The sequence below is a fragment of the Pseudorca crassidens genome, chromosome 13 (assembly GCF_039906515.1).
Source record: "Pseudorca crassidens isolate mPseCra1 chromosome 13, mPseCra1.hap1, whole genome shotgun sequence".
NCBI lineage: Eukaryota > Metazoa > Chordata > Mammalia > Artiodactyla > Delphinidae > Pseudorca > Pseudorca crassidens.
In genome coordinates, this window is record NC_090308.1 from 34,300,129 (window position 1) to 34,325,326 (window position 25,198).

A 25,198-nucleotide genomic window follows, 5' to 3' on the forward strand; every position below is an offset into this window, starting at 1 on the left:
CAGTATACATGGGAGATTGGTTCCAGGAGCCCCCGTAGATACCAAAATTCATGGATGCTCTCAAGTTTCTTATATAAAATGGCATAGTATGTATGTATTTTTTCCCACTCCCAGCTTTGTACCTGTAAGAATGTACCTTCTTAGAGGCTACAAAGCTGGGAGTAGAGAACAGGAGGAAATTGTCTTCACATATCACAGAAAATCAAGACAATATTTTTAACTAAAATTAAAAATCAACACTTGGAAAAAATGTAACATGCCACAAGCATAATAGACTGTATTTCTTTCGTATTTATCACTAAGCTCTGTGTATTAAATCAGACACAACTTATTAAGCCATATATTAGAAAATTATACATTTCCCGGTGCATGCATATAACTTCTGTGATTCCAAGTAAAAATGTCCTTAGTGAGAGGATCAGTGTTGGGTATTAAGATGCTAATGATTCTTTGTTCAGCGACTATCCACAATCATTGCATTTGCTATTACAAAACAAAGATGTACGTACTTGGATCTTTGAAACCTGGACTAATCCAGATAGATGCCCTTAATAGAGTTAATAGATGCCTGGCAATTTTTTTTTTATCACATTGCCATCTTTCCTGATTGTCTCCTTTGATCAGATAACCATTGAAAACAGCTAGGTACCAAGTAACACAGATTTCCTTTTACAAAATAAATGGTTTTCCATCAATAATATAATGATATTTGTTTATTCATACTTCACCTAAGTCCCCAAGAGAATTTAGGATGTCAAATAAAATTCTATGTAAGGTAAAGTATTCCAAAACTAGAAGAGAAAGATGAGATGAAGACAAGAGGAAGGATCCTTTGTGAAATGCATGCAGCAAATCTGTCTTTCTAGTAAGTAACAAAAAATGATCAAATGCATATTTCTCAGTATTCAGAAAACAAAAGCAAACCTATTTCCCAGAAATAGCACTTTCGTCCCTGATTTTGCAACTAAAGCAATTTTGTGTCCACCCATGACTCCTCTAAAAGAGGACAGTGCTACCAATAGCATCCTTAGATTTAGCATGGTGTTTTGAGGGTTGCTTCTTATGATGTCCCTCAAATTCTGCCAAAATTATAATGGCCACAACTGTTCAGTACAGATAATTTTACAGGGGCCAAAGCAGTTGATTCATGGCTGCAATTTGATGCTATCCTGACTTCATCCAACTACAGATTTATAAGTATTTAGGGCATAAATGCATGGCATATCCTTCAGGCATTAACTATGCTATAGTGCTTCACTCATCTGAGATTTGGGTAAGTATCGAGCAGCAGTAAATCTGTTATTCTTTTTTTTTCCTTTAACATCTTTATTGGAGTATAATTGCTTCACAATGGTGTGTTAGTTTCTCCTGTATAACAAAGTGAATCAGCTATACGTATACATATATCCCCATATCTCCTCCCTCTTGTGTCTCCCTCCCACCTTCCCTATCCCACCCCTCTAGGTGGACACAAAGCACTGAGCTGATCTCCCTGTGCTATGCAGCTGCTTCCCACTAGCTAGCTATTTTACGTTTGGTAGTGTATATACGTCCATGCCACTCTCTCACTTCATCCCAGCTTACCCTTCCCCCTCCCTGTGTCCTCAAGTCCATTCTCTATGTCTGTGTCTTTATTCTGGTCCTGCCCCTAGGTTTTTCAGAACTATATATATATATATACACATATATATATATATTTTTTTTTTAGATTCCATATGTATCTGTTAGCATACAGTACTTGTTTTTCTCTTTCTGACTTACTTCACTCTGTATGACAGTCTCTAGGTCCATCCAGCTCACTACAAATGACTCAATTTCATTTCTTTTTATGGCTGAGTAATATTCCATTGTATATATGTGCCACACCCTCTTTATCTATTCACCTGTTGATGGACACTTAGGTTGCTTCCATGTCCTGGCTATTGTAAATAGAGCTGCAATGAACATTGTGGGGCACGACTCTTTTTGAATTATGGTTTTCTCAGGGTATATGCCCAGTAGTGGGATTGCTGGGTCATATGATACTTGTATTTTTAGTTTTTTAAGGAGACTCCATACTGTTCTCCATAGTGGCTGAATTAATTTACATTCCCACCAACAGTGCAAGAGGGTTCCCTTTTCTCCACACCCTCTCCAGCATTTATTGTTTGTAGATTTTTTGATGATGGCCATTCTGACTGGTGTGAGTTGATAACCTCATTGTAGTTTTGATTTGCATTTCTCTAATGGTTAGTGATTTTGAGCATCCTTTCATGTGTTTGTTGGCAATCTGTATATCTTCTTTGGAGAAATGTCTATTTAGGTCTTCTGCCCATTTGTGGATTGGGTTGTTTGTCTTTCTGATATTGAGCTGCATGAGCTGCTTGTAAATTTTGGAGATTAATCCTTTGCTAGTTGCTTTGTTTGTAAATATTTTCTCCCATTCTGAGGGTTGTCTTCTCGTATCTTTTATGGTTTCCTTTGCTGTGCAAAAGCTTTTAAGTTTCATTAGGTCCCATTTGTTTATTTTTGTTTTTATTTCCATTTTTCTAGGAGATGGGTCAAAAAGGATCTTGCTTTTGATTTATGTCATAGAGTGTTCTGCCTGTGTTTTCCTCTAACAGTTTTATAGTGTCTGGCCTTACATTTAGGTCTAATCCACTTTGAGTTTATTTTTGTGTATGGTGTTAGGGAGTGTTCTAATTTCATTCTATTACATGTAGCTGTCCAGTTTTCCCAGCACCACGTATTGAAGAGGATGTCTTTTCTCCATTGTACATTCTTGCTTCCTTTATCAAAGATAAGGTGACCATATGTGCTTGGGTTTATCTCTGGGCTTTCTATCCTGTTCCGTTGATCTATATTTCTGTTTTTGTGCCAGTACCATACTGTCTTGATTACTGTAGCTTTGTAGTATAGTGTGAAGTCCCGGAGCCTGATTCCTCCATCATCAGTTTTTCTTTCTCAAGATTGCTTTGGCTATTCAGGGTCTTTTGTGTTTCCATACAAATTGTGAAATTTTTTGTTCTAGTTCTGTGAAAAATGCCATTGGCAGTTTGAGAGTAGTTTGCATGGAATCTGTAGATTGCTTTGGGTAGTATAGTCATTTTCACAATGTTGATTGTTCCAGTGCAAGTACATGGTATATCTCTCCATCTGTTTACATCATCTTTAATTTCTTTCATCAGTGTCTTATAGTTTTCTGCATACAGGTCTTTTGTCTCCTTAGGTCGGTTTATTTCTAGGTATTTTATTCTTTTTGTTGAAATGGTAAATGGGAGTGTTTCCTTAATTTCTCTTTCAGATTTTTCATCATTAGTGTATAGGAATGCAAGAGATTTCTGTGCATTAAGTTTGTATCCTGCTACACCACCAAATTCATTCATTAGCTCTGGTAGTTTTCTGGTAGCATCTTTAGGATTCCCTATGTGTAGTATCATGTCATCTGCAAACAGTGACAGTTTTACTCTTCTTTTCCAATTTGGATTCCTTTTGTTTTTTTTCTTCTCTGATTGCTGTGGCTAAAAGTTCCAAAACTATGTTGAATAACAGTGGTGAGAGTGGGCAACCTTGTTTTGTTCCTGATCTTAGTGGAAATGGTTTCAGTTTTTCACCATTGAGAACAATGTTGGCTGTGGATTTGTCATCTATGGCCTTTATTATGTTGAGGTAAGTTCCCTCTATGCCTACTTTCTGGAGGGTTTTTATCAAAATGGGTGATGAATTTTGTCAAAAGCTTTTTCTACGTCTATTGAGATGATCATATGATTTTTATTCTTCAATTTGTTAATATGGTTGATCACGTTGATTGATTTGCATATATTGAAGAATCCTTGCATTCCTGGGATAAACCCCACTTGATCATGGTGTATGTTCCCTTTTTTTTTTTCGTGGTACGCGGACCTCTCACTGTTGTGGCCTCTCCCATTGCGGAGCACAGGCTCCGGATGCGCAGGCTCAATGACCATGGCTCACAGGCCCAGCCCGTCCGCGGCATATGGGATCTTCCTGGACTGGGGCATGAACCCGTGTCTCCTGCATTGGCAGGCAGACTCTCAACCACTGTGCCACCAGGGAAGCCCCATATGTTCCTTTTAATGTGCTGTTGGATTCTGTTTGCTAGTATTTTGTTGAGGATTTTTGCATCTGTGTTCATCAGTGATATTGACCTGTAGTTTTCTTTCTTTGTGATATCTTTGTCTGATTTTGGTATCAGGGTGATGGTGGCCTCGTAGAATGAGTTTGGGAGTGTTCCTCCCTCTGCCATACTTTGGAAGAGTTTCAGAAGGATAGGTGCTAGCTCTTCTCTAGATGTTTGATAGAATTCACCTGTGAAGCCATCTGATCCTGAGCTTTTGTTTGTTGGAAGATTTTTAATCACAGTTTCAATTTCAGTGCTTGTGATTGGTCTGTTTATATTTTCTATTTCTTCCTGGTTCAGTCACGGAAGGTTGTGCTTTTCTAAGAATTTGTCCATTTCTTCCAGGTTGTCCTTTTTATTGCCATATAGTTGCTTGTAGTAATCTCTCATGATCCTTCGTATGTCTGCAGTGTCAGTTGTTACTTCTCCTTTTTCATTTCTAATTCTAGTGATTTGAGTCTTCCCCTTTTTTTCCTGATGAGCCTGGCTAATGGTTTATCAATTTTGTTTATCTTCTCAAAGAACCAGCTTTTCTATCATTTCCTTCATTTCTTTTTCATCTATTTCTGATCTGATCTTTATGATTTCTTTCCTTCTGCTAACTTTGGGGTTATTTTGTTGTTCTTTCTCTAATTGCTTTAGGTGTAAGTTTAGGTTGTTTATTTGAGATTTCTCGTTTCTTGAGGTAGGATTGTATTGCTGTAAACTTCGTCATGTTTTCATTGTCATTTGTTTCTAGGTATTTTTTGATTTCCTCTTTGATTTCTTCAGTGATCTCTTGGTTATTTAGTAGTGTATTGTTTAGCCTCCCTGTGTTTGTATTTTTTGCAAATTTTTTCCTATAATTGATATCTAGGCTCATAGCGTTGTCAGAAAAGATACTTGATATGATTTCAATTTTCTTAAATTTATGAAGGCTTGATTTGTGACCCAAGATATGATCTATCCTGGACAATGTTCCTCGAGCACTTAAGAAGAAAGTGTATTCTGTTGTTTTTGGATGGAATGTCCTATAAAAATCAATTAAGCCCATCTTTTTTAATGTATCATTTAAAGCTTGTATTTCCTTATTTACTTTCATTTTGGATGATCTGTCCATTGGTGAAAGTAGGGTGTTAAAGTCCCCTTTTATGATTGTGTTACTGTCAATTTCCCCTTTTATGGCTGTTAGCATTGCCTTATGTACTGAGGTGCTCCTATTTTGGATGCATAAATATTTACAATTGCTTTTTCTTATTCTTTGGTTGATCCCTTGATCATTTTGTAGTGTCCTTCTTTGTCTCTTGTAATAGTCTTTATTTTAAAGTCTATTTTGTCTGATATGAGAATTGCCATTCTAGCTATCTTTTGATTTCCATTTCCATGGAATATCTTTTTCCATCCCCTCACTTTCAGTCTGTATGTGTCCCTAGGTCTAAAGTGGGTCTCTTGTAAACAGCATATATGCGGGTCTTGTTTTCGTATCCATTCAGCCAGTCTATGTCTTTTGGTTGGAGCATTTAATCCATTTACATTTAAGGTAGTTATTGATATGTATGTTCCTATTACCATTTTCTTAATTGTTTGGGGTTTGTTATTGTAAGTCTTTTCCTTCTCTTGTGTTTCCTGCCTAAAGAAGTTCCTTTAGTATTTGTTGTAAAGCGGGTTTGTTGGTGCTGAATTCTCTTAGCTTTTGCTTGTCTGTAGAAGTTTTAATTTCTCCGTGGAACCTGAATGACATCCTTGCTGGGTAATCTTGGTTGTAGGTTTTTCCCTTTCATCACTTTAAATATGCCCTTCCAGTCCCTTCTGGCTTGCAGAGTTTCTGCTGAAAGATTACCTGTTAAACTTATAGGGATTCCCTTGTATTTTATTTGTTGTTTTTCCCTTGCTGCTTTTAATATTTTTTCTTTGTATTTAATTTTTGATAGTTTGATTAATATGTGTCTTGGCATGTTTCTCCTTGGATTTATCCTGTATAGGACTCTCTGCCCTTCCTGGACTTGACTGACTCTTTCCTTTCCTATATTAGGGAAGGAATATAGGAAACAATCTCTTCAAATATTTTCTCAGTCCCTTTCTTTTTCTCTTCTCCTTCTGGGACCCCTACAATTCTCATGTTGGTGTGTTTAATGTTGTCTCAGAGGTCTCTGAGACTGTCCTCAATTCTTTTCATTCTTTTTTCTTTTTTCTGCTCTGTGGTAGTTATCTCCACTATTTTACCTTCCCGGTCACTTATCCGTTCTTCTGCCTCAGTTATTCTGCTATTGGTTCCTTACAGAGAATTTTTAATTTCATTTATTATGTTGTTCATCATTGTTTGTTTGGTCTTTAGTTCTTCTAGGTCCTTGTTAAACGTTTCTTGTATTTTCTCCATTCTATTTCCAAGATTTTGGATTATCTTTACTATTATTACTCTGAATTCTTTTTCAGGTACACTGCCTATTTCCTCTTCATTTGTTTGATGTGGTGGGTTTTTACCTTGCTCCTTCATCTGCTGTGTATTTCTCTGTCTTCTCATTTTGCTTAATTTATTGTGTTTAGAGTCTCCTTTTCGCAGGCTGCAGGTTCGTAGTTCGCATTGTTTTTGGTGTCTCCCCCCACTGGGTAAGTTTGGTTCAGTGGGTTGTGTAGGCTTCCTGGTGGACGCGACTGGTGCCTGTGTTTTGGTGGATGATGCTGGATCTTGGTTTTCTGGTGGGCAGGACCGCATCCGGTGGTGTGTTTTAGGGTGTCTGTGAACTTAGTATGATTTTAGGCATCCTCTCTGCTAATGGGTGGGGTTGTGTTCCTGTCTTGCTAGTTGTTTGGAATGGAGTGTCCAGCACAGTATCTTGCTGGTTGTTGAGTGGAGCTGGGTCTTAGTGTTGCGATGGAGATCTCTGGGAGAGCTTTCGCTGTTCGATATTTCATGGAGCCGGGAGGTCTCTGGTGGACCAATGTCCTGAACTCGGCTCTCCCACCTCAGGGGCTCAGGCCTGACTCCTGGCCGGAGCACCAAGACCCTGTAAGCCACTCGGCTGCTAAAGCTGGAGGGTATCCTGCAGAGGCGGGGGGTGGCTAGGGCTCGGCTGGGGCTCACGGCCAGGACAAGGATCTGGGAGCAGAAGTTCTCTGTTATTCTTTGAATATTAGATGTAGTGCAGATATACGTTGTGATTGTAAAACGTAGAGTCATTTGCTTTAATAGTTCTCTGAATGTCTTTGGAATTTGACAAGCTTTCCCAGAACACAAGCCTGAAGAGAAAGCCAGTAATAGCCTGCATGTTAAACTGAACTCTCAAGAACTAATTTGGGGCCCACTTTAGCATAGACTAATAGATGATCAACGCCTTAGAGTTCTATTGTATTATCTAGGACAGGGTCACATTTGTTTTAATTACGACAGGAAACATTTTTTGAATGTATGTAGCCTTCGGAAAAAAAAAAAAGTCTCAGAATTACCTGTCCCTCAACAATGTAACTTCCAAAAGTAACATATTTTGATTGCAAAATGTCTACTTAGGGACAGAATTAGCTGAGTTACTATATGAGATTGTCACCTATTTAGATAGTTAAATGTTGGCATATAGGATCATATATTTTTAAAATATGACCTTAATGTTAGTTAAACTCTTGCTTCTCTCTGAAAGCAGTTAGAGAGCATTGCCAGTAATTGATTCGAGTCATTCCAATTTTGTTAACAGTGCTTCTGTATCGTCATGATATCTATATATAAACACAGGTTTGTTTCATTTTTGAATGGGTTGATTTCTACTCAGAAGAATAGAAATTACCATCCATGCTTTGACCTACTGAAAGTAGTCTTTATGGTTCCTCAAAGTTGTTCCAGCTAATCCAGACTTTAGAAATGTTATTTGGAAGCATAAGCATTAATACCATGGGGTAGTATATAGTAATATGGCAAAGAGAACTCAGAACAATATGCTTAGTATCAAAAATATTGAGAGAGCGGATTAGGGGGAAATTTTTATCTTTGCTTTCTTTACAGCTCTGCCATGAAGTAAAGCTTCGGAGGAAAATCAACATGAGTGAACGTGCGATTATTGATCTTGATCGTGAAAAGGCCATTCAAGACAAAATGATGGAATCTTCTCCAAATTATCCCAATTCAAGACAATGTGAATTTACAGGGATGAATCACAGGGATGGTCTGGGGAAGAAAGGTAAAACAGAGCAGAGCTTACTCAGTGAAAGAAATCAAATGTGTAAGGAACAAAAAACAATCAAAAAATCAAAAGTAGGGTTAATGGATTCTGTGGCCGCAGACAACCAAAAGGAATGTGAGACCCCGCCTGACCTGAGGACTTCTGAGGAAGAGAACAAGAGGTGCTCTGGTGCCCTCAACACAGTAAGTAAGCCAGGATTGGCCTAGAACTGTTTCTAAAGACATATTTACATTTCAAAGGGCTAACATGCTATTGCTTATATGTATAAAGGCTCTTGAAGAACTTGCCAAAGTTAGTGAAGAATTATGCAGCTTTCAAGAGGAAATTCGAAAGCGTTCTAACCACAGAAGGTAGGCTGGTACATCTATGATGATTTTTATGTTGGAAAATCAAAAAGAATGTTGTTTTTAGTTAATGAATCCAAACTTCCTTTAGCATCTAACACTTTGTTAGTGAGAATTAATAATGCTGTTAAAATACGTTATCTTAGGAGATAAAAACTTAAATTGTATGTTTCTCTGTTCACTAATTCTTAAAGCAAATCTTCTAGTTCTCTTTGTAGTTTGACTCTTAGGCGTACTTTACTTTTTTGGTGTTTAGTGAAGTTATACTAACCATAATAAATTAACAAGTATACTCCAATGGAGTTCTTTTTTATTTTGAGTATTTGGCCAGTGGAAGAGTATCCTGGGTTAATCTAGTTAAATACATCTTTAAACTATGTCAAATTTAACAATGGTGTTTTAATTATATAATGATGTTCTACTGAAACATTTTGAGCCATTTATTTTTCTACATTTATTATATATATAATGGAAGCATTCATAATTTTCAGAATAACATATTATAAGTATGTACACACATACATATTTATACAGTGCTGTAAAACATGCTCTTTCAGTTCAGAAGCACCCTTATAACTGTAAGGGTAGGTTTTAGCCAAATTGAAAAATAAACTGGAATTCTCTACAAGTTAAGTAAAGATGGATTGTTCTAAGATCACCATTGATCTCCTAGTGGGGCAGTATACTTCTCTTAGAAGCTATAGGAATGTGGACCCTTATTTTTCTTTAGTTTTTTGGAAGCTCAGAGAGAATTTTTGTACTGACTTACAACAGATTTTCTTACCCAACCATGATTTTTACATAATTTTGCCTTCCACTTTTCCACTGAGCTTTTGCCTGCTACTCTCTGCTAATGGGTATTTGTCTGCACTTTATTGTAAGCTATCTCGTAATATAAGTTGAAGAGATATAAATATGATTTATATGTATCAATATGATTAATTAATGTTAATTTGTGAACCCACATTCTTGCAATATTTAGGTTTTTGTTTCAATAGTTCTGACTTGCCAATTTGTTTTTACAAACCACACCTGGTATAAAGTTCTCACTGCCACTTATTGCCTTTCGAGAAAAGCTCAAAATCCTTAGTATGTAATTCAAAGTCATTACAGTTTGACCTAATATTTCTCTTTTATTTGCCGTCATCTTTCCCACTTTTTTATATTCCATCCACACCAGAGTACTCACTGTTCCTTGAATAGCCACACTATTTGTACTGCAGCTCTCTTTTGCTTATATGTCCTTTACTCATAAAATTTAAAAAAAGATGATCACTTTTCTTTTATGCCCAAATAACACCTTCCATTTGGTATTGCTCATGTCTATTTGCACTTTGATTCAGATTTCTGTCACACTACTTAGAATGTTATTTCAAATTCAAGGGGAGGAGTTTGAGCTCAGAAGACGTTATAAATAGGAATTCAGTAGGCAAAGTGGATATAAGGAAATGGCAAGAGAAAACCTATAGAAGTGGGAACACCAATAGCAGACACCCAAGAGACTACACACAGTCGAGTCTGAGTGTAGGTGAAGTTTAGGTAATAGAAAAAAATGAGAGACACAGTTAAAAAGGTAGCTTGGGTCAGACTATGTATATAGTGTTGAATACAACACTGAGAGGTGGCCTTTATGCTGCAGTAAAGGGACTTGAAGTTTTGTACTACGGGATTTATATAAAAATAATGTTTAAGGAAGTTGTGACTCCTTTTCCTATAACAGAATCCATTGCTTTAGCCCCAGTGTCTTTTAAGAGTTTATCGTAGGGCTTCCCTGGTGGCGCAGTGGTTGAGAGTCCGCCTGCCAATGCAGGGGACGCGGGTTCGTGCCCCAGTCTGGGAAGATCCCACATGCCGCGGAGCGGCTGGGCCTGTGAGCCATGGCCGCTGAGCCTGCGCATCCGGAGCCTGTGCTCCGCAAAGGGAGAGGCCACAACAGTGAGAGGCCCGCGTACTGCAAAAAAAAAAAAAAAAAGCTTAGCATAAATAAAGTCATCACTAATATACCCTGTTTTATAATTGTCTAGGATGAAGTCAGATTCTTTTCTCCAGGAAACACCAGTTGTAACTAATATGCCTTATGGAGATCACACAATCAACAACAACCAGTGCATTACTCCAACCAGTTTAGAAAAAGAGAAAAAGAAAAATAGAAAGAATCTGAGCTGTACTGATGTTTTCCAAAACAATTCTAAGAAAAAAGGTGGAATTGATAAAACTGATCTGCAAAGAAATGAAACCCCACCAGTTCCTCCTCCAAGAAGTACATCTCGAAATTTTCCCAGCTCATGTTCTGCACAAGCCCGTGAAAGTTTGAAGGAAAGTTCAGACCACAATGGCTGGGTGGCCCAAGAAGGTCAAGGCAAAAAGAACTGCAACCCTCATTTCCTGTGGAGGCACGACGAGATGCCTACGCTGTGTCTAAATGAAAGGAAGACTTTGAAAGATGGTATCACAGTTTCTTCTTTGGCACCAGAAACCAAAATAGATAAAAAGCCTTCATGTAATGAAAATGTTGGACTTACCGTGTGGTCATGCGACACTGGGATTGGTGCAAAAAATAGCCCCTCTACACCATGGTTTCAGAAAACCTGCTCTATTCCCAATAAGCCAAAATATGAAAAGGTGATTCCAGATCACCCTGCTAAATGTCATCCTGATCTTCACATAAGCAATGTCTGTAGCTCCTTGGTGACACAGAGCAGCAGCCCGCTGAGAAGTTTCAGTTGTGGCTTTGAAAGGACTACTAGGAATGAAAAGCTGGCAGCAAAGACTGATGAATTTAACAGAATCGTATTTAGAACAAATAGAAATTGTCATGCAGTACAGCAAAGTCAAAGCTACTCAGAACCATCTGAAGATCTTCAGCCCTGTGATACTTTAATTTCTTGCACAGATAACATCTCAGAAAGTGACAGTGTTTCTGATATTCTGAAAACCAGTGCCCCCATGCCTGTGCCCAGGGAAAATGTGCATGATAATTCCACCAAAAAACCCACAACAGGCCTATTCAGACAAATGCAGGAACACATAAGCCCTAGCAGTTACCGGAATATGCTCCACGAGCATGATTGGAGACCAAGTAATTTGTCTGGCCGACCAAGGTCAGCTGATCCCAGGTCAAATTATGGTGTGGTGGAAAAGCTGCTGAAAACCTATGAGACATCAGCGGGGTCCACATTGCAAAATTCTAAATGCTTCCAGGCTAATTGTACCAAATGTAATTCTGAGGTCAGTGGTGGAGCCACATTAAGTCAGCATTTTAAAAAGCTCCAAATAGAACAAGAGCTTCAGCAAAAGCCAGCTGTGTGTGGAGCACAGCAAGTGAGGCAAGGAGCAGATCGGAAAAAGGTAACTGAGGTGAGAAAGAAATTTAACATATTTTGGTAGAACTGCATCCATATTTAGCAATGGCTCAGAGTTCAGTCAGTTGCCCATTCATATAAATAGAAGGTAGGCACGTGTTTTGACATCTTCTTAGTTCCTTGACCCTTCATTTGTGAATAAATATAAACCTTAGAGTTGTAACTCAACATGAACTTTTAAAAGCACAGTTCTTAAGTCTGGGTTTAGCACATTATAACTTTTATTTAAATTCTGAAATGGCACAACACAATCTAATAAATTAAATTCTTAAGAACCTCAAAAAGATCAAATGTTTGCTGTGTTTCTTTCTTGAAAAAACATTCTGAATGTGCATCTGTTCATTTATAGAATCTTATCCTGTTAAAGTGTTTATATTTTTAAAAGTACATGGGAGGTATTTATAAATAACTTGCACTTTTCGGTTATTAGCTATGGTTGGTTCAGTCATTCCCAGAATTTGATTCATGTTCTTCCTCAGGGGATTAGTCACATGAATATGAGTTTGGGTGAAAAAAAATCATTTAAAATAGTGCCTTATGCAGTTCTCTTATTGTGGAGCTAAAAGGCAGTATGTGGAAAGAAAAATGATAGTATAGCGTAAAAAAATTTAAGGTCATTATTATTTGTATAAATTCTTTGTGTGGAAATTGCCTGCCCCCAATACCCCCAAAAATGGGTATTTAAATAAACTGTTATCCTTTCTTTATTCCAGTTTGCTTGCAAAAGAGTATAATTTTAGAGGAGAAAAAGAGGTTGAAGAGATTTGTATTTACAATGAAGAGCTATCCATCAGCACATTTTATGCATGATTTATAAAAAGTTACAAGGTGACATACTGTTATAATTAGCCAGTGCTTTGAAAATCCTGGTTTTTAGTTGAGCCCATAAATACCTGTAAGGTCCTGTGGCTTCAGATGGGAAATGAAACCACATATACAATAATCAGCCAAAATTCTCATGAACAAATATTACTAAATATCTCCTATTTTTGTACTGATAGGAGGTTTGGGAAGGGTTCTCTGCTGTCGATCGTTAAGAGTAGTTCTCCATCCCTCCCCCCCAGGAACACATCCCTCCCCCCCAGGAACCCCCAGGAAATAAGACTCCAAGGAGAGAAAAAGCAAATGCAGGTTACTTTCATAGAAATAAAGGTTGTCCTTACTGCCCGTCTCAGGTGAAAGAGCACAGGCTTTGTTAAGAAGGTCAATAAGAATCAAAGTACAAAATGTGTCATGAAAGCTTTTTAACTGTTTCTTAATGGCAAGAGTCCTAGAATGCTTTTCTTCCTAGAATGCTTTCTTTTATTAAAATAAAAAGAAAGAGAAGTAGGAAGAAATGAAAGAAAGCGAAGGGAAGAGAAGGGAAAAGTTTTCAGTCTTCGGAAGATACCCAAGATAGATCGCAACTCTTTCTTAGCAAATAGAATGAAGTTATATTTTAAAGTATTTTGATGATAATTTTGAAAGTTTTTAGAGATAGTAACAGTGGTTCTTAGTGAAAAAAAAAGATAGCATCAGACAACTCATTTGGTGGTTTGTGTGTCTTTTGCTTATGATCTCTAAAAATATCAACTTGACATAAAATAACTGGACATAAATTAATTCTTCTTTAAATTATTATCTTTAAAAAAAACCCAGTAAAATATCCTAACACTCCACTAAGAAAAACTTTAGTTGTATCATATCAATTTTATCTAACATGAACTTTTGAGTTCTAACATAACATTAACTCATAGTTAGTTCTAAAAAGAAATCAGTTGTATTAAAACTTGTCAGTGTGGAGATCTACAAGATTATCAGATGCCATATTCATATTAAAAGTGAATTGTTTTGATTAAAACATTCAAGACCAGGAATAGCTTCTTTAATTTTCAATGCTTTTTCTTGCTTGTAAACACGGTAATACAATACATTAATCCTGTAGTTGGGATCCATAATATATTAAGCTCATCGTTGGTGCCTGAATAGTGAGATGAATGTCTTCATTTGTGTCTTAAGGAGTCCGTGGCAGTGAAATGCTCACATGGAAAAGGATTTTCCCGACCTGCTAGACCAGCAAATCGCCGTCTCCCGTCCAGGTGGGCATCCAGATCTCCATCGGCACCCCCTGCCTTGCGGAGAACTGCCCACAACTTTCCCATTTCTCTGCGATCAGAAGCATCGATGGTCTGAGTCTCTGGCCTGGATTGCTGGATTACAAAAGTCCCAGTTGCCAAACAGAGTATTCTGAGTGTTTACAACCAATTCTGTCTCTTCTGTATTTTTCAAGATTACTGGGACAATTGAAATCTTAACTTCCCATCAGTCTTCAGTGTTTTTAATCTATGGAACAATTATCCTCCTGTATTTTGATTTTTTAGATCAGAATTTTTTAATGCCATCCTCATTAATTTGCCAATATGATTTAAGTTGAAACAATGTACTATATTGTATATTCCAACTTTCTTGCAAGTGGCAGAAAGCAAGGTTATTTGCATGGCCGTGTGTTTTGTAGGTGCATGTGTTGATATAGGAAGTATCAGTATGTATTTAGATAAGAAAAACTTATGTGCTAGTGTTGACTTTGAAATTATAACATGTATACCTATATATTCTTTGTGTTTATTTAAAATTTTTAAGAATATACAGTATTATTTATATTTTTTATACCTTTTAATAGGTATCCACTTAAGGCTCTTGAGGTACCTATATTAACTAACCACTTCCTTGGTCTCAACTACATACAAAACTAATTATACATATATCTAACGTTAGTAGATTTCTACAGACGACTCATAGTTCCTTAACCCATAAAGATAGACTAATACCATTGATCTCCTTGTTTACTCTTTTAAATAAATAAAAGTGTCACAGGTTTAAACAGATTAACCTTCTAAAGCAAACATAAAATGTTCACAAAAGCTTTGATATATCATTCAGCAGTCTATTGCGGCTTTCCCTGTATACTTGATCCTCAGAGCCAGCATCCTAAGACTGCTTTATAAACGACGTGACTAAACCGTGAATTCATTTTGGCAACTTCAGTAACAAAATACCTTAAATAGGATATTAAAAGAAATTCAATTATGCTGAATTCTACTCTTTGGTAAAATTATAGTAAATTTTTGTTCAGCTACTTTATTTGGAGTCCTACATATTGAGAGGTAAGTTATTCACTTTTTCCTTTTTCTAACCTTTCCCCTAAAATTAGTAGATAAGAGACTAATTCAATTTTTTATTAACAAAGAAAATCAGGAATGATATTTCATTGAGAGCTGAATTATATTTCTTATAGTGTACTACATTAAAAAAGCCTTAAACTAACCTTTGGCATCCATGGGGCAGCATAAGGGGCAGAAGCTTTTTTTGGGCCACAGTTCATGAAGAGTGAGCATATTATATCTATATTGAGAACTGACAGAAATATGAATGTTGAGGTGCTTGGAATTCTACATGAAAGGTCTTAGAAGCAACTTTGCTCTCCATTGTCTCTGTAAAACCAGCTACATTATTAGATAGTAAGTCTATTTAAGCTTTTCTTTTACTAGCAAAAAGGTTAAGGAATTCTTACGGCAAAAGTATTCAAAGAACCTTCTCCTTGTGATACATTCTAACAATTTAGAGAGATTCACTTCATTATACCATGACTTGAGGTAAAGTAATTAATTTTCAAATCCCAGACTGCCTTAAAGGCTCAAGACTGTTGCATGATGATGGACAGATTCATACTTACCAATAGGAGAGCTTCCAGGAGTTGAGCAGAATTAAACTTCTAGAATGTGAGGTTGGAGCAGATGATAAGTAAAGGCTATAGATCCAGTCTTTTAATTCTTGTTTCTTTCAGGAATATCCTTTTCCATAGGAAGACTATCAGAGAAAAGTAACCTGGACGTCAAATGATGTCACTCATATAATATGCTTTTCATCTAGAAGGGAGAAAACACTGGGGAGGTGGTAGCCTATGGCATAAAATGATGGACCTGGTAGGAAGATTCTGCTGTGTAACACTGGAGAGCCTGCCCAAGGGCTGTGTGACATAGCTGCTCCTCTCCTTCACTGCATTCCAGGTAGTCTGATGTGGATCTGTGGTTCCTAACTTGAATTACAAGTCAGAATATTGAAGATTGTTTTTTAAATTAGATCCTGACCTCACCCCATAATTACTAAAGCAGAATTTCCAAGGGTGGGGAGGGAATCTTGAGTCCTTAATGAAACAAAGCAAAATATTTGATGATTAGGGAGATTTGGAAGCAGTGACATTGATTCATACCCCAGTGGATGGGCACCATTGGGTAGTCATGTTACTTCTCTGGAACTTGCCTTTGTTATCTGTAAATTAAAAGGGTAATATTGTCAGGCATCCCAATTTTATGCCACTTGTTCTAACCATTTGAATGAAAGAGGGGAACACGTTTTAACATCTTGTGTTGACAAAAATCATAGAATATTAGAGCTGAAAAAAACTTAGCATCTAGTCCAACTCCTTGATTGTAAAGACGGAAAAACTAAAACAAAGATTATTTGAATGTTCTGTTTTCTCTCTTTAAATATTTTACAATTTTTATGGAAAAACCTACGAGTTAAATGGAAATTATCCTTGAAAATACATGTTTGATGTATCGTGATTTTTAACCAGTAGTTTTTCTACTTTGGATGGGCACTTTCTTCTCAACATACCCTTTATTATGCCATCATTGCTGGATTTAAGGGATTTGTAAACATTTCAGGAGCACTTGATTAGAAGTTTTCCCTGGCAGACTTTTTGGGGGTGGGATATCTTATATTATTTCAATAGAAGGTTATTGATATTATAGGTTGATCTCAGAAAGGAATAAGAATGAGGCAGAGAAGAGTGCTTGAGTTTCTGTGGGTGTGCGTGTGTGCACACGCGTGCACAACCCTTGCCCGAGTTCTCCATATTCCCTTATGCCCAAAGCCAAATATAAATGATGTTGCATAATTCATTTGATCAAAAATTATCTGTAACTTTCATTTATTTTGACATAGACAACGAAGATGATGAGATATTAACATGCACAAAAAGTGATTTACCTCTACATAGAGGATTTAGCCAGACTCCATGTCATCCTGAGAAAACATCTGGACCTAAAAAAGGAGAATCTGCTTTCCTACAAAGATTTTTTAAATTATTTTGAGGCACAGTTGCTGACAAACAACTACTTGATACTAAAATCTCTTCAGTCATTGGAAGCTATCAAGTAAAATAGGTGGGGAAACACTTGCTGTGGCATCGGTGTACGTGAGGAACATTTTTATTTTCCTCCTTTTCTGGTGAAACTCCAGCTGAGAGTTTTTTAAAGTCTAAATTCAAATATGTACACAGTTCAACCTAGCTTCTCCTAAAATGTTTCTAGATAGTAGAGTCTAAAGACAAAGCCTGCCTGATTCCTACACCCGGCCGTAGGCCAACACATCTGGTTTCTCATGTACTGACACCATTTTCTGCCCATTTTTCTGCTTATTGAATCCGATTAAGTTTTGTTTGAAAAAGGAATACTCCTCTGAAATTTTCTTTTATGTGATGAAATTAGTTAAATTATTTTTAGGCATATTACAATTTCTAATATAGTACGATTTTACTTCAAATTCTGCACATTTCTTCTTAAATAACAAGTACCTTTATCAGAATCTAGAACCATGACTTACTCATTTTACTATAGCTCAGAAGATATGCTCCTTCAAAAAATGAGCTTCATGAAGCAAAAAAATCAAAGCAAAGAAAAAAAACTTGGGGGAGGAGTTTTAAGGCAAGTGTCTACTCAACATTTTTTCATCTTTGTCTCAGTGGGAAAAAAAATCATAAGACTTAAAATCCGACATATATTACAATGATCTCATGAATCCAACAGGTAAGACCAGCAAATTCTGAAAAAAAAAATTCTGCTTATATGAAGCTGTGATGGAGTCTAGAAATGAGAGAAGAATCTAGAATAGGAAGGACCTTAGAAACCACACAGAGCATTCTCATCTAGAGGAGGGAAACCCGAAACTTGGAGAGGTCTCCATGGCTGCCAGGGTTATAGGGCCAGGAACCCAGCCAGATTCAAACACCAGTGGTTTGCCTCCTTGTACACCCATGTGCATCTGGGACTTGATGGTTTGCAAAGCACATTCATATGCCTTGACTTATTTACTTCTTAACAACAAGCTTCAAGGCAGCCATTGTGATTTCTCATTACAGAAGGAAAAATTAAATAGCCAAGATAATAGAATAAATATTTCCCAAGATAATGTTTAGAAATAAATAGGTGGCTCTTCGACTCTTAGTTCAGGTTCTTTTCCCAAAGAAGAGAAGAGGAAGGCAAAGAGTGAATAGTTCCTTTTCACTTATGTTTTATGCATGACAATGGAATTGTTTATTTTGCTTTCATTGAGAATTTCTCTTAATTTTTTTATTAACATCTTTATCGGAGTATAATTGCTTTACAAGGGTCTGTTAGTTTCAGCTTTATAACAAAGTGAATCAGCTATACATATACGTATATACCCATATCTCCTCCTTCTTGCGTTTCCCTCCCACCTTCCCTATCCCACCCCTCTGTGTGTTCACAAAGCACCGAGCTGATCTCCCTGTGCTATGCGGCTACTTCCCACTAGCTAGCTGTTTTATATTTGGTAGTGTATATATTTCCATGCCCGTCTCTCACTTTGTCCCAGCTTACCCTTCCCCCTCCCCGTGTCCTCAAGTCCATTCTCTACTTCTGCGCCTTTATTCTGATCCTGCCCCTAGGTTCTTCAGAACCATTTTTGTTTGTTTGTTAGATTCTACATATATGTGTTAGCATACGGTATTTGTTTTTCTCTTTCTGACTTAATTCACTCTGTATGACAGTCTCTAGGTCCATCCACATCACTACAAATAACTCAATTTCATTTCTTTTTATGGCTGAGTAATATTCCATTGTATATATGTGCCACACCTTCTTTATCCATTCATCTGTCGATGGACATTTAAATTGCTTCCATGTCCTGGCTATCGTAAATAGAGCTGCAATGAGCATTATGGTACATGACTCTTTTTGAATTATGGTTTTCTCAGGGTATATGCCCAGTAGTGGGATTGCTGGGTCGTATGGTAGTCCTATTTTTAGTTTTTTTTTTTTTTTTTTTTTTTTTTTTTTGCGGTACGCGGGCCTCTCACTGTTGTATCCTCTCCCGTTGCGGAGCACAGGCTCCGGACGCGCGGGCTCAGCGGCCATGGCTCATGGGCCCAGCCGCTCTGCGGCATGTGGGATCTTCCCGGACTGGGGCACGAACCCGTGTCCCCTGCATTGGCAGGCAGACTCTCAACAACTGCGCCACCAGGGAAGCCCTATTTTTAGTTTTTTAAGGAACCTCCTTACTGTTGTCCATAGTGGCTGTATCAATTTACATTCCCACCAACAGTGCAAGAGGGTTCCCTTTTCTCCACACCCTCTCCAGTGTTTATTGTTTGTAGATTTTTTGATGATGGCCATTCTGACCGGTGTGAGGTGATACCTCATTGTAGTTTTGACTTGCATTTCTCTAATGATTAGTGATGTTGAGCATCCTTTCATGTGTTGGTTGGCAATCTGTATATCTTCATTGGAGAAATGTCTATTTAGGTCTTCTGCCCAGTTTTGGATTGGACTGTTTGTTTTTCTGATATTGAGCTGCATGAGCTGCGTGTATACTTTGGAGATTAATCCTTTGTCAGTTGCTTCATTTGCAAATATTTTCTCCCATTCTGAGGGTTGTCTTTTCGTCTCATTTATGTTTTCCTTTGCTGTGCAAAAGCTTTTAAGTTTCATTAGGTCCCATTTGTTTATTTTTGTTTTTATTTCCATTTCTTCAGGAGGTGGGTCAAAAAGGATCTTGCTGTGATTTATGTCATAGAGTGTTCTGCCTATGTTTTCCTCTAAGAGTTTTATAGTGTCTAGCCTTACATTTAGGTCTAATCCATTTTGAGTTTATTTTTGTGTATAGTGTTAGGGAATGTTCTAATTTCATTCTTTTACATGTAGCTGTCCAGTTTTCCCAGCACCACTTATTGAAGAGAAAGTCTTTTCTCCATTGTACATTCTTCCCTGCTTTATTAAAGATAAGGTGACCATATGTGCTTGGGTTTATCTCTGGGCTTTCTATCCTGTTCCATTGATCTATATTTCTGTTTTTGTGCCAGTGCCATACTGTCTTGATTACTGTCGTTTTTGTAGTATAGTGTGAAGTCCGGGAGCCTGAACTTCCAGCTCCATTTTTCTTTCTCAAGATTGCTTTGGCTATTCGGGGTCTTTTGTGTTTCCATATAAATTGTGAAATTTTTTGTTCTAGTTCTGTGAAAAATGCCATTGGTAGTTTGATAGAGATGGCACTGAATCTGTAGATTGCTTTGGGTAGTATAGTCATTTTCACAACGCTGATTCTTCCACTCTAAGAACATGGTATATCTCTCCATCTGTTTATATCATCTTTACTTTCTTTCATCAGTGTCCTATAGTTTTCTGCATACAGGTCTTTTGTCTCCTTATGTAGGTTTATTCCTAGGTATTTTATTCTTTTTGTTGCGATGGTAAATGGGAGTGTTTCCTTAATTTCTCTTTCAGATCTTTCATCATTAGTGTATAGGAATACAAGAGATTTCTGTGCATTAATTTTGTAACCTGCTACTTTACCAAATTCATTCATTAGCTCTGGTAGTTTTCTGGTAGCATCTTTAGGATTCTGTATGTATAGTTACCTTGTCATCTGCAAACAGTGACAGTTTTACTCTTCTTTTCCAATTTGTATTTCTTTTTCTTCTCTAATTGCTGTGGCTAAAACTACCAAAACTATGTTGAATAATAGTGGTGAGAGTGGGCAACCTTGTCTTGTTCCTGATCTTAGTGGAAATGGTTTCAGTTTTTCACCATTGAGAACAATGTTGGCTGTGGCTTTGTCATATATGGCCTTTATTATGTTGAGGTAAGTTCCCTCTATGCCTACTTTCTGGAGGGTTTTTATTATAAATGGGTGCCGAATTTTGTGGAAAGCTTTTTCTGCATCGATTGAGATGATCATATGGCTTTTCTTCTTCAATTTGTTAATATGATTTATAACATCGATTGATTTGCGCATATTGTAGGATCCTTGCACTCCTGGGATAAACCCCACTTGACCATGGTGTATGATCCTTTTCATGTGCTGTTCGGTTCTGTTTGCTAGCATTTTATTGAGGATTTATGCATTTTTGTTCATCAGTGATATTGGCCTGTAGTTTTCTTTCTTTGTGACATCATTGTCTGGTTTTGGTATCAGGGTGATGGTGGCCTCGTAGAATGAGTTTGGAAGTGTTCCTCCCTCTGCTATATTTTGGAAGAGTTTGAAAAGGGTACGTGCTAGCTCTTCTCTAAATGTTTGATAGAATTCGTCTGTGAAGCCATCTGGTCCTGGGCTTTTGTTTGTTGGAAGATTTTTAATCACAGTTTCAATTTCAGTGCTTGTGATTGGTCTGTTTATATTTTCTGTTTCTTCCTGGTTCAGTCTTGGAAGGTTGTGCTTTTCTAAGAATTTGTCCATTTTTTCCAGGTTGTCCATTTTATTGGCATATAGCTGCTTGTAGTAATCTCTCATGATCCTTTGTATTTCTGCAGTGTCATTTGTTACTTCTCCTTTTTCATTTCTAATTCTATTGATTTGAGTCTTCTACTGTTTTTTCTTGATGAGTCTGGCTAATGGTTTATCAATTTTGTTTATCTTCTCAAAGAACCAGCTCTTAGTTTTATTGATTTTTGCTATTATTTCCTTCATTTCTTTTTCATCTATTTCTGATCTGATATTTATGATTTCTTTCCTTCTGCTAACTTTGGGTTTTTTTTGTTCTTCTTTCTCTAATTGCTTTAGGTGTAAGTTTAGGTTGGTTATTTGAGATTTTTCTTGTTTCTTGAGGTAGGTTTGTACTGCTATAAACTTCCCTCTTAGAACTGCTTTTTCTGCATCCCATAGGTTTTGGGTCGTCGTGTTTTCATTGTCATTTGTTTCCAGGTATTTTTTGATATCCTCTTTGATTTCTTCAGTGATCTCTTGGTTATTTAGTAGTGTATTGTTTAGCCTCCATGTGTTTGTAGTTTTTACAGATTGTTTTTCCAGTAGTTGATGTCTAGTCTCATAGTTTTGTGATTGGAAAAGGTACTTGATACAATTTCAATTTTCTTAAATTTACCAAGGCTTGTTTTGTGAGCCAAGATATGATCTATCCTGGACAATGTTCCTCGAGCACTTAAGAAGACAGTGTATTCTGTTGTTTTTGGATGGAATGTCCTATAAATATCAATTAAGCCCATCTTGTTTAATGTATCATTTAAAGCTTGTGTTTCCTTATTTATTTTCATTTTGGATGATCTGTCCATTGGTGAGACTGGGGTGTTAAAGTCCCCCACTCTGATTGTGTTACTGTCAATTTCCTCTCTTATGGCTGGTAGCATTTGCCTTATGTACTGAGGTGCTCCTATTTTGATATCGTGCATAAATATTTAGAATTGCTATATCTTCTTCTGGATTGATCCCTTGATCATTTTGTAGTGTCCTTCTTTGTCTCTTGTAATAGTCTTTATTTTAAAGACTATTTTGTCTGATATGAGAATTGCCACTCTAGCTATCTTTTGATTTCCATTTGCATTGAATATCTTTTTCCATCCCCTCATTTTCAGTCTATATGTGTCCCTATGTCTAAAGTGTGTCTCTTGTAGACACCATATATACAGGTCTTGATTTTGTATCCATTCAGCCAGTCTGTGTCTTTTGTTGGAGCATTTAATCCATTTACATTTAAGGTAGTTATCGATATGTATGTTCCTATTACCATTTTCTTAATTGTTTTGGGTTTGTTTTTGTAGGTCTTTTCCTTCTCTTGTGTTTCCTGCCTAAAGAAGTTCCTTTAGCATTTGTTGTAAAGCTGGTTTGGTGGTGCTGAATTCTCTTAGCTTTTGCTTGTCTGTAGAGGTTTTAATTTCTCTGTCGAATCTGAATGAGTTCCTTGCTGCGTAGAGTAATCTTGGTTGTAGGTTTTTCCCTTTTATCACTTTAAATATGTCCTGCCACTCCCTTCTGGCTTGAAGAGTTTCTGCTGAAAGATCAGCTGTTAACCTTATGGGTATTCCCTTGTATGTTATTTGTTGTTTTTCCTTTGCTGCTTTTAATATTTTTTCTTTGTATTTAATTTTTCATAGTCTGATTAATATGTGTCTTGGCATGTTTCTCCTTGGATTTATCCTGTATGGGACTCTCTGCGCTTCTTGGACTTGACTGACTATTTCCTTACCCATATTAGGGAAGTTTTAAACTATAATCTCTTCAAATACTTTCTCATCCCTTTTTTTTTCTTTTCTCTTTTTTTTTTTTCTCTTCTTCTTCTGGGACCCCTATAATTCAAACGTTGGTGCATTTAATGCTGTCTCAGAGGTCTCTGAGACTGTCCTCAATTATTTTCATTCTTTTTTGTTTATTCTGCTCTGCGGTAGTTATTTCCACTATTTTACTTTCCAGGTCACATATCCGTTCTTCTGCCTCAGTTATTCTGCTATTGATTCCTTCTAGAGTATTTTTAATTTCATTTATTGTGTTGTTCATCACTGTTTGTTTGCTCTTTAGTTCTTCTAGATCCTTGTTAAATGTTTCTCCATTCTATTTCCAAGATTTTGGATCATCTTTACTATTATTACTCTGAATTCTTTTTCAGGTAGACTGCCTCTTTCCTCTTCATTTGTTTGGTCTGGTATGTTTTTACCTTGCTCCTTCATCTGCTGAGTATTTCTCTGTCTTCTCAGTTTGCTTAATTTACTGTGTTTGGAGTCTTCTTTTCGCAGGCTGCAGGTTCGTAGTTCGCATTGTTTTTGGTGTCTCCCCCCAGTGGGTAAGTTTGGTTCAGTGGGTTGTGTAGGCTTCCTGGTGGAGGCGACTGGTGCCTGTGTTCTAGTTGATGAGGCTGGATCTTGTCTTTCTGGTGGGCAGGACTGCATCCAGTGGTGTGTTTTGGGGTGTTTGTGAACTTAGTATGATTTTAGGCATCCTCTCTGCTAATGAATGGGGTTGTGTTCCTGTCTTGCTAGTTGTTTGGCATAGGGTGTCCAGCACTGGAGCTTGCTGGTTGTTGAGTGAAGTTGGGTCTTAGCATTTAGATGGAGATCTCTGGGAGAACTTTCGCTGTTTGATATTTCATGGAGCCAGGAGGTCTCTGGTGGACCAATGTCCTGAACTCGGCTCTCCCACCTCAGAGGCACAGGCCTGACACCCGGCCAGAGTACCAAGACCCTGTCAACCACACGGCAGATGAATGGTTTATTACCGAGGATACTGAAGCACAGGAACCAACAGCCAGATGAAGAGATTCATAGGGTGAGGTCGAGAAAAAAGAAACTTCAGTCCTCTTGTAGTTTGGAGCCCAGAATTGTGGCCTGTGGAGGCATTCTGCTGCACCAATCTGGAAGCTCTCTGAAACCCCTCCTTTTGGATTTTAATGGTGACTGAGAATTTCTCTTAATTTTGTCTTCCAGTGATCTTAACCAAAATTCATCATTCATGATATGTATGGTTTCAGTTCTTCCAAGAGATATTATTCAAGAGGTCATGAAATCTCACTTTATGAAAATAATTTAACTTTTGATTCTTATGCTCTGATATTGTATAACTTTTGTATGTAAGTCAAAATGTTAAAGGTAAAAACCAGTAAGTATCCCAATAACTATCCAAAGCAATTCTCATCTATAGCAACAATTGAATCCTGACCTCTTCAGTCTTCAAAAGAATCACAGAAAATGTTCACTCTACATGACTTATGTGTACTCCAGGATAAATGCATGCATTTCCCTTGCTCCATGGAGTTATTTCCAATTTATAATTTCACTCTAAAATTACTTGTGTCCCATCAATTTATTTTTGAGGCCTTATTCTCCAATTAAATTATTTACTCATGTAATTTTATAAAAATCACAACAAATTTAATCCAGCTATTTGGGATCTGCATTTTTTTTTCCACATAATGCTATTCAGCCTCAAAGTAGCACCAAATTATACAACCTGAACTATAAAATTTTTTATTTCAGTCTTTGCAAAAAATTTTTGTGTTAAAACGAACCCAGTAAAGGATTCTCTGAGTTAATGATACCTAGAGTAAAAGAGTTAATTTGCAATGAAAGCCAGAAAAACTTATTTTTGAAAGGAAGTTATATAAAGGAGTAAAAGGGGACAATATTCCGTCTCTTATACATTTAAATTCAGGAGGTAAATCAT

General features: G+C 37.0%; 1 protein-coding gene across 8 annotated transcripts in view; it reads left to right on the forward strand.

Moving 5' to 3' along the window:
- KIAA0408 (KIAA0408 ortholog) overlaps window positions 1–16,585 on the forward strand; it is a 35,472-nt gene extending 18,887 nt beyond the window's left edge. For 5 of the 8 annotated variants that reach the window (XM_067702170.1, XM_067702172.1, XM_067702169.1 and 2 more), the window contains 4 exons: window positions 8,091–8,450; window positions 8,539–8,618; window positions 10,637–11,969; window positions 13,973–16,585. In XM_067702170.1, the coding sequence (XP_067558271.1) occupies window positions 8,091–8,450; window positions 8,539–8,618; window positions 10,637–11,969; window positions 13,973–14,146 (1,947 nt within the window). In that variant the 3' untranslated portion in view covers window positions 14,147–16,585. Of the gene's footprint in view, window positions 1–8,090; window positions 8,451–8,538; window positions 8,619–10,636; window positions 11,970–12,687; window positions 12,724–13,972 lie in introns of those variants that run through there. The other 3 variants (XM_067702175.1, XM_067702173.1, XM_067702176.1) reach the window with 3 other exon arrangements.
- Window positions 16,586–25,198: the final 8,613 nt, after the last annotated feature.